The sequence below is a fragment of the Brassica oleracea genome, chromosome C8 (assembly GCF_000695525.1).
Source record: "Brassica oleracea var. oleracea cultivar TO1000 chromosome C8, BOL, whole genome shotgun sequence".
Classification (NCBI taxonomy): Eukaryota; Viridiplantae; Streptophyta; class Magnoliopsida; order Brassicales; family Brassicaceae; genus Brassica; species Brassica oleracea.
This window is the reverse complement of record NC_027755.1, coordinates 31,370,093-31,379,828: the sequence shown is the minus strand read 5'-3', so window position 1 is coordinate 31,379,828 and position 9,736 is coordinate 31,370,093. Positions and strand designations below refer to the sequence as shown.

Sequence of the window (9,736 nt, the reverse complement as noted above, 5' to 3'; positions counted from 1 at the left end):
CTTCTATATATACGAACGTTTGCGTTCGTTTGTAAACACACTAAAAAACTCTTCTCTTCCCTTTAATAAGAAACACTCTCTCTCTATATCTGTGTTATCTTCTCCTACGGGTATAAATTTTGCCCTTATTTAAATTACTGCGATACTATAAAATCATAGTTCTTTTCATAACAGTATTTTAATTTTTTACATGAAAAAGAATAAATTGGAAGAGATCTGCTTCTTCTTCTTGAGTATCCAACAATCCATCTTCTGATCAGCAACAGCATATGAAAGATATTTCTTTCAGAGAAAAGATGAGGCTGGTTCCAAAGAATTTTTTTTTTTTTATTGGTCAATGCAAAGTTTTGTGAAACAAATTCGAGTCAAAAGAAAAAATATTTAACCCGTATTGGATCTTGAAACATACTGTATGTAATATGCGCGGAGGAGCTTTTTGTACTGGGGTCAAACTAGACAGACCCCTGGAGGAAGGAAGCTTCAATGGAAACCAGCTTCGTTGTTACGTATACGAGTCGATAACTTGAGATCACACTCGTTTGCCTATTAATTTTCAACTCTTTTTCACATAAAAGAATAAGAAACTTTAAGATCTGAACGATGGGATTCTGGAGGAAGAGGGAGAAGAAGGGAAAGGCTAGTAAGTGGTTCCTCAGGAATGGAAGCATATTTCTTGAGGAACTCATATAGTAGCCGACTGCAACGGCATATCAAACCCTGTCCCAATGTTCTCTTCCGATCAAATCTCCAAGGCTCACTTCCATCTTAACTGTTCTATCGATCAAGGGACATACTTCACCTGGTACACCGGCGTCATCGAAGGCAGACCTTACTCGATTAAGATATATACAGAATACGAAGAGCCTTACAACGATATTGCCTTCTTGTCTGCTAGGGTAAGTAATCACAGTGGTTTCCTCAAACTCATCGGTTGGCAGCTTAGACGCGCCGTTGTTGCCGTGGAATGCACGATTAAAGATTGCCAAAGAGATTCCTATTGCTGTAGCTTATCTTCACACGGCTTTCCCTAGAATCATTATACATAGAGATATCAAGGCAACAAATGTTTTCTTGGATAAGAATGGGACTGCTAAGCTCAGTGATTTATCGAGTGCAATAACGCTCCCTGAGGGTAAATCGTGGATTGAAGAGCCGGTGGTTGGAACTTTCGGATACACAGATCCCGCTTATTTCTCCACAGGCATACTGAGAGCATATTCAGATGTGTTCAGTTACGGAATCTTTATGTATGAGATACATTTTCCAGCATCTTGCTAAAAGAACTCATCGCTGATTTGTAACGGTAAAACCATCTCGGAGAATGGAAGCATCTTCCAACTGGTTTTAAGTTAGAAGTCCATCTATCTTAACATGGTATCATAATAGTCCGATCCAAACAGTCCAATCCGATCTACATCGATCTGGCTCAAAGTTGGTCTACCAATACTTGCTCGAACATTTCGAGATTGACGCTCAAAGAGTCATCATCTCGAGATGGCGTATTAGAGACTAAGTCTCCTACATCGGTAGTTAGAAAGTATATTAGTAATATATAAGATAGATGAACCAATCCACTTATCACCAATTGGTTTTAGGTGGAGAGCTCATCTTGCTTAATAAAAACCATTCCTATATTCAGCTTTTCTTCTTCTTATATATTAAAGGACTATATATAAACAATCCTTGTATTGTCATTATGGAAACTCAGGTTCTTACATATAACATATAGCATAATGAAAGAAAGTTTGAATACAAGAAGATTCAGGCAATATTCACTACTAGGTAAGTCTGTTTTTAATCTCACCAGAGAAATATGCAGCTTCAGGTCTGTTTCTCTATATGCTTGAGTTCCTTTGCAACATCTATCATGCGAGGCTTGTCTTCTTTTGGTCTTAAGCCAACATATCTCAAAGCAAGTTCAACAAATGCTTTCATTTGCACTTTTGAATGATCAGGAACGTTGTCACCCATCGATGGATCTATCAGTTTGGTGAACATTCCTTGCCTCAGACACTCCTCAACATAATCAGGTAGTAGCTTATAACTGTCATCTTCATACGAATTATGATTGCACCAAGACTTTCCTGTCAAAAGACTGAGCATCATGGATCCTAAGTTATAAACATCAACATTCTCAGTGACAAAGCCTGTTGCCATATATTCGGGTTCGACATGTCCCGTTGTCCCGCAAACGATGTCATTTACACCAGACTCTCCCTCTGGAATAGGTATGCTGAGGCTGAAAGAAGTGAGCTTAGCAGTCCAATTCTCGTCCAAGAAAATATTATTAAGCTTTAAGTCCCTATGGATTATAATCCTAGGGAACTGAGTATGAAGATACGTCACAGCATCTGCAATCTCACGGGCTATCTTCAATCTCATGTTCCAAGCCAAGGGCTTGATGCCTTCCCCTGCATACTTACCAGTAAGAGCACCCTTTTCCGGGTATTCACACACGAGAACCGGGCTAGAAAACTCTAGACAACACCCTAAAATCTTGAGAACATTCTTGTGGCTGCTCATCATGGATGAGACTGCTATGTGACGGTATATATTGTCAGCTCCAAAGTTAAAGGTTTCTTCATTGTAGTTCTTGATCAGCACGGTTCTATTCTCAATCGTACCTTTGTACCACAAGAATCTGTCTACACAGATTGCGTTGCTCATGTTGAAGTTGTCTGTAGCTTGAAGGATCTGGCGGGAAGAAAACGTACGGATGGGATTGTATTTACCTCCTGAAGATGCTATGAGTTCCTCCAGCAATAAGCTCCCGTGCTTCTGAAAATTGATCTTCTTCTGCTTCTTCTCCTTCCTACTTGACATACACAACATAATTTAACCCAGAAAGATCTTCTTGTGAAGGAAGCGACACTAGAAAGAAAGAAGGAAAGAGAGTAGCCAAAAACAAGTCAAGTCAACCTGAATTGGCTCTGGTTTATATGTAGGCCTAGAAGATGGCCTACATGGGTAATGTTTTGTGAGTATGCAGAGAAAAGACTTTTCAACTGGTTGACAAATTCACTTAGGCATGTCCTCATTTTTTACTATTCCGTTTTTGTTTGTTTCTCATGTACCATTTTGGAGAAACAGTGATTCCATTGTGTAGCTTCTCACCTGTTTCATACATTCCTGGATCACTAATTTCGCTGGCATCTTACATTCACGCCTCCGTTCCACTGCCGCTCGGGAGGGCCAGGGCGCTCGGAGTGCAGAAGTAAAAGTGACCCCGGGATCCTAGATGCAGAAGAAAGAGTTCCGGGAGCAGATAAAATTGCCAAGGAAGGAGAAGAAGTCTCTAGAATGTCAAGGAGCGCTTCTGTGATACAATGAAAAGGATATACTAGTAAATATCACATACTCACAAACTAAAAAGTTAAATAACCTTGATTCCTTAGTTATTTTTCTATTGACACCTCTTGATTTGCTTTCACGAGAATGAGATGATGTTTGTGTTTAATTAATGAAAATTGGTTAATTACGAGTGTGCAAAGATTGGAGATAGAAGCTTGTATTTTACTTGCACTGAGATGCCGCGAGGAGAGGGATGAAGACAGACGAAGATGATCCAAGTAGCTAAATAACTCAAGCGGGCTGAGACATCATTTTTTAAGAGATCCTTTGTTTTGATATAGCCTCTACACAACTTTTGTTACATTTCTGCATGGACTATACATAGCCAAGTAAACAATCCTTGTATTATCATTATGGAAACTCAGGTTCTTACATATAAGATACATAATGAAATGAAAGTTTGAAAGACAACAACATTCACTACTAGTACTGCATATTACATAGATAAGTCTGTTTGATGTTTACAATATCGAATCAACACCCCGCTGTTAAATTTATCCGTCTTGACTCTCATCTTTTTATTATTACAAACTTGACCAGATAAATAAAATTTACAACATCTCATCTACGTCCATCTCTCGATCCTTTTTAATTCTTTGGCCACTTCCATCATCTTTGGAACATCATCATCTATACGTCCATCTCTCGAGCATTAGATAGAACTGCTTCCATTTGCCGTCTCTCTAGTTCTCCAGTTTCATCATCATCCATATTTTCCAACATTTGTGGATCCAATATCTCAACGATCCTTCCCTCTTCCACAAACTTACACACCCTATCTGAAACCCTCATCAGGTCCATCAAGAGATTTTGCAACAACACTCCAGAACTAAAAACATCAGTATTCTCAGTCACTACATCACTAGTCATATACTTGTACTCCAAGTAATCTAAAACACCGTCTGCTCTAACAGCATCGATCTTAACAAACGTCTGACCTTCTGGGATTGAGACACAGACACAAAACCCAGTTAGCTTTGCTGTTCCGTTTGAAGATAAGAAACCGCAATAGCAATCCCTCTTTCGCCATCTTAATACGCATCCCCAGTCCCCAAGAAAATATTCGCATGTTTGGGTTATTGATAGGTATAAGTTCTGCATACTCACATACTAGGACCGGATCTTCAAACTCAAGACAGCATCCTAACAGCTTGAGGAAGTTCTTGTGACCACTCACCATCGATGAGACCGCTATGTCGCTACAGATCCTTGCTAACGTATCACGTGGGTGTAAGCTCAGTATGGATCTTTTGATTAGGACATGACGGTTTTCAAGCATACCTCTGTATATAAACTCGCCAGGAATCTGATTGTTCTGGCTGAAGTTGTTGGTGGCCTGGATGATTTGATTAGCAGAGAAAGTCTTGATTGGATTTGATTTGCCATTGCAAAGCTCGATGTGGTCTTGTAAGAGAACCTTATCGTTTTCTTGAAACGATCTTAGCCGTTGATTTGCTTCTGAGTTCTTCTTCTTCTTTGACTTGTTCATCAAACAATCCATCTTCTGATCAACAACATCTGTAATTTTTAAATAAACTATGGAGAAAAAATGAGGATGGTTCAAAGATTAAGTTCTGTCTGAACACACTGGAGTCAAAAGGAAAATAAATGAATTATAAAATAATATATTTCCTAGTTTGACTATTCAAAATAAGTGTCTTAAGATTTTACCTGAAAAAGAAGAAACTGTAAGATCATCTCTCTCTCTCTCTCTCTCTTTCATCTGCAGAGATTGCAATCTGAGGCATCATTCATCACTAGGCGATGGTGCTCTGGAGAAAGAAGAAAGAGAAGTGCAAGGCGAAGAAGTGCTTCCTCAAGAATGGGAGCGTGTTTCTTCAGGAACTCATTGCTGACTGCAACGGCATTTCAAACCCTATTCGAATGTTCTCTTCCGATCAAATCTTCGGGGCCACGAGTCGCTTCGATCGCAAGTGTTGTCTCGATGAAAATATGGATACAAAATTCACCTGGTACAAGGGCGACATCGAAGGCAGGCCTTACGGGATCAAAAGACATACAGAGCAATGGTATGTAGAAGAAGATCAGCCAGCTTACAACGACATTGTGTTATCTGCTCGGGTAAGTAATCACAATGGTTTCCTCAAACTCATGGGTTCTTGTCTCGAATTTCCTTTTCCTGTGTTGGTGTTTGAAGACCTAGACTATAGAGTTCTGAACGTTGGAGGAAGTCTTGGCTGCGAGGACGCGCCGTTGTTGTTGCCGTGGAACGCACGTCTAAAGATTGCGAAGGAGGTTGCGACTGCTATAACTTATCTTCATACAGCTTTCCCTAGAATCATTATACATAGAGAAATAAATCCAACAAATGTTTTCTTGGATAAGAATGGGATGGCTAAGCTCACTTGATTTAAGAAAAGACTTTAAGAGGGTATATGAATCTATCTTTAGGTTCTGAAAACATGAAGCATTGGTTCAATAAACCAGCTTGAGATGATGCTTGTTGAAACTGTTTATCAGGTTAGTGGATTAGGATACAACGCTGAAACCTCATGAAATGTTTTGTGTTGATCATTCTATATGTGCAAAATAGAGTATACTGATGTTTACAGCTTTGGAGTCTTGTTGATGGTTCTTCTCACTGGTAGATAGGTTTACTTTTAGTGTATCTGATGGCTATCCAGTAGGTATTCTTGAATATGTGAAAGGCTTATACGAGGTTGAGAATCTCAGTGAAGTGCTAATTGATCCTATGATGATGAAAGATATTACAAGTGCTCAGAGATTGGAGGTGGAAGCTAGTGTTTTACTTGCACTGAGATGCTGCGAGGAGAGGTATGAAGACAGACCGAAGCTGATCCAGGTAGCTAAAGAACTCAAGCGGGTTGAGACCTCAAGTTTAAGAGATCCTCTGTTCTGATATAGCCTCTACACAACTTTTGTTACATTTTTTAGCATGGACTATACATAGCTGGAGAGGCTAAGAGTGCCATTGTCTTGTCTGATCAGATGAGCAACTTTATGAAACTATTTGATATGAATTAATATTTTGAAAGTATTGTTAGTAAATTGTATTATATCAAAGTAGAGAATTTGTTTTAAATTATGTAATTTATGAATTAGATATTTAAGATTTTATATGTACGTTTTTACGCAACTCTCTCTTAAATCTGGACATTTATCTGGATCCAAAAACCGACCAGAAAACACAGGTTTGATTTGGATCCATAGATAAATACATGTTGGGTATTTATTGGACCACGTTCTTGGTTCAAGTCCACATCCTACTTGAGACCCTATCGGATACTCTAAGTACCCGAAATGTTTTGTGCATATTAGGTATTTTTGGATATTTCGAATATGTTTTCGATATTACTATATCCTCTTAAGTTTCATGTTCTGGTTTTCGGTTATAATTTCGGTTTTTAGGTAAATTTTCAAATTTCTTAAAATATACTATTTTGGGTATCTGGATTAAACTTTGGGTATTTTCGATTTTTCGGGTAAAATTTCTGGTCTTTTCGGCTATTTGAATATTATCGGATATTTTTTATATTTTTCGGGTTTTGGATTTTTTTGGGATTTTGAGTACTTCGAGTCTTTTGGGTTCTAAACCCGAATCGATCCGGACCTGCTATGTACCCAAAATTTACATGTATTTTTGTAAATATTTGAATTATGGACCCAAACCAACCCAACCTTGGAAGGAATTGACCCAAACTCAGATAGAAAATTTTCAGATACTTAGTTGAGTTATAATATTTAGGATTTAAAAGACCCGACCAGAAAAAACCCCGACTCTTATCTGATCTGAAGACCCGAATGCCAATGCCCACTCTACTTATTTATTTTGTTCAATTAGTGAGACTTAAGACTTATTTGGCAGATTTTAAGCTAATTTAATAGTATATATTTCCAGGAGTTTTATTTTTTTTAAACTTATATTGAATAACAATTTTATCATAGATATTTTTTATAAAAATTAATTGAACGTAAATATAAATAATTTTATTTTAAAAAATGATTTGGTGAAGTGTTTTTATCAAATTTGATTTTGTAAATATTTAGAATTATATAATGTTAGATGACATTTTATAATATGTTGTATGATATATGCTTTCATTTTAATAATTGATATCTAAATATTATATATCCATCATTGAGCATAATATATTTATATAAGGAGAAAAATAATTGGAGAAGAATGAGAAATAATAATAAGATTTATTTAAAATATTTAAATTATTTATAGTTATAGTAGTTAATGGTAGGATAAAAATATAAAGAGTTATATATAGTTGCAACAACCTTTTTATAATAGATTTTAAAATGATTTTCTTTTCATAATATAAATTTTCAAAATCACATCTATAATATTTTTTTAACAAAAATGTTCTAACAATATATTTAGAATATGATGTATAAGCTTTGTAGATAAATATATTAGAAGTGTTAGTCAAGGAAAAGCTATGATGTATAAGGTTTGTAGATAAATATTTCAGGAAGGGCAACATATTCAGAAACACATTTCAATCAACGAAAAAAATGATAGAGTGAAGCCTTTGGTAAAAAAAAAATGATAGAATGAAATGCTGCAAAGTTGGTGGCACCAAGGAATAATATAGTTTTGGTATTTAAATTCATCAGTCACGTTTTGGTTATTGATTCATGAGACATGTTTTGGTAACATGATATTTTAGTTAAGTTGAGTGATAAATAAGAATATTGATTGTTTTATAGTTAAAGAAATGTAAGATAATTGATTATTGTATAGTTAGAAAAATATAAGGTAAAACCAATAAAATAGTTAAGCTTAATGAAAGGGTCCAACAACCTTTTATATGTAGATTTTTTTAGGCTTCTTCTCTTTTAATAGTATAGACTAGGTTAAGATCCGCGCCTTGCGCGGAATAAATATTATATATATAAATTATTTTATGTATTAAATATTTTTAGATATTATGAAATAATAAATATATATTGAATAATTAAATGTCAGCAACTATTAAATATATAATTAAATTGGTGCGAACATATAAATCAATTTTATTAATCTAAAAAATATTTTTTTAATATTTGATAGAATATGTAATTAAATTTAAATGATACTAACATACATAATATATTTTAGTATATTTTTAATATTAATGTCTATTAAATGATGATTTCTACTCATAGTTTTTTTTATCATGTGTATCTTTTATAGAAAAAAAAAATAAATTACTGATAACAAATTTTTTTTGTGGGATTAATAGTTTTAATAATTTATAATTTAAAAAAAAATAAGTTGTCAATGTTCGTTTAAAATTTTTACCAAAAAATTGTTCAAAGTAAATTTTGAATCTAAAAGATTTATGTATTTTATATGGTTTATAGTTTAATTTAAAACGATATATATATATATATATTAATCTTAATAATTAATTAAATTATACTTTTTACTTATATAATTTTGTAATCATTTGAATGTGAGACTTTTAACAGTTTTAGTAATTTATAGTCGTATTTAAAAATTCAAAATATAACATATACAAAAAAATCTAAATTTTTTATTATATGGTTATTGTGGTTGTTTAATTTATTTAATAGTTTAATATTAAACAAATATGATAGAAGATACACTAATTTTTATCAAATCTTTATTATTCAAAATCATTAATTGTCATATATACTTTAGCCACATTAGGCAATTCCGTAAATTTTATTTAATGAAATAATAAAGTACATTAATAATGAATTTATTGTTAGTTTAATAAAAAGTTTATTATATAATTAGATGGACCAACATATTTCTCTAGTGATTCTAATAATCATCCTAGTAATAGACACATGATTACAAAAAGAAGTTGTAATGTTTCTCAAATAATATATAGGGGATTATATGATTGGTTAACACTTAACTATGTCGGTTAGCTGTTTCCAAATTGATTTCTCTCCATATTTATAGTCTTTCAACTTCCACGGATAAGTTGAATAGTAGTAGTAAATATTCGTCGCATTGTATACATGCATGCGTATGATTTTCGCCGTGTTTGATGTGTCATGTGATATGACCCATATCATAAGGCGTGCAAGGAAAATTTTGCTACTATGCTTACTTGTGTAGAAAATTACAAAATCATTAAATAATTTTGAGTTGGGTAACTTTGGCATGTGACCAACGGAAGAATATAGTACGCATTGCTACTTATGTTTGCAAGATACCTACCATATGAATAGACTAGTCTTGAGTATTTTGAAAAATTAAAATATTCATATCTCATTATGTACATTAATATATGAATAAATGTTCAAAACTCGATTTATATCTGAAATATAATGACAACTATTAATTAGATATCATAGCTCAGGTAATCTTTGATTTAAAGTAGCATCAGAAGACAGCCTAGCCTAAGTATCATTAATACACCACAAAATCGTCTGT

At 34.1% G+C, this 9,736-nt stretch overlaps 3 protein-coding genes and 1 pseudogene across 3 annotated transcripts; 2 read left to right on the top strand and 2 right to left on the bottom strand.

Annotated features, from left to right (window-relative positions):
- The first annotated feature begins 725 nt into the window (after positions 1-725).
- On the top strand, positions 726-1,278 carry LOC106309177 (non-functional pseudokinase ZED1-like). Its single transcript, XM_013746237.1, has 2 exons — positions 726-896; positions 979-1,278. The coding sequence occupies exons 1-2, from the start codon at positions 726-728 to the stop codon at positions 1,276-1,278; spliced, it is 471 nt and encodes a 156-aa protein (XP_013601691.1).
- Positions 1,279-1,637: 359 nt separating this feature from the next.
- Positions 1,638-2,927, bottom strand: LOC106310217 (non-functional pseudokinase ZED1-like). The gene has a single exon (XM_013747448.1). The coding sequence runs from the start codon at positions 2,830-2,832 to the stop codon at positions 1,822-1,824; it is 1,011 nt and encodes a 336-aa protein (XP_013602902.1). The 5' UTR covers positions 2,833-2,927; the 3' UTR covers positions 1,638-1,821.
- Positions 2,928-3,779: 852 nt separating this feature from the next.
- Positions 3,780-4,896, bottom strand: LOC106310717 (annotated as a pseudogene).
- Positions 4,897-5,017: 121 nt separating this feature from the next.
- LOC106309176 (non-functional pseudokinase ZED1-like) lies at positions 5,018-6,410 on the top strand. The gene is made up of 3 exons (XM_013746236.1): positions 5,018-5,718; positions 5,800-5,832; positions 5,951-6,410. The coding sequence occupies exons 1-3, from the start codon at positions 5,116-5,118 to the stop codon at positions 6,230-6,232; spliced, it is 918 nt and encodes a 305-aa protein (XP_013601690.1). The 5' UTR covers positions 5,018-5,115; the 3' UTR covers positions 6,233-6,410.
- Positions 6,411-9,736: the final 3,326 nt, after the last annotated feature.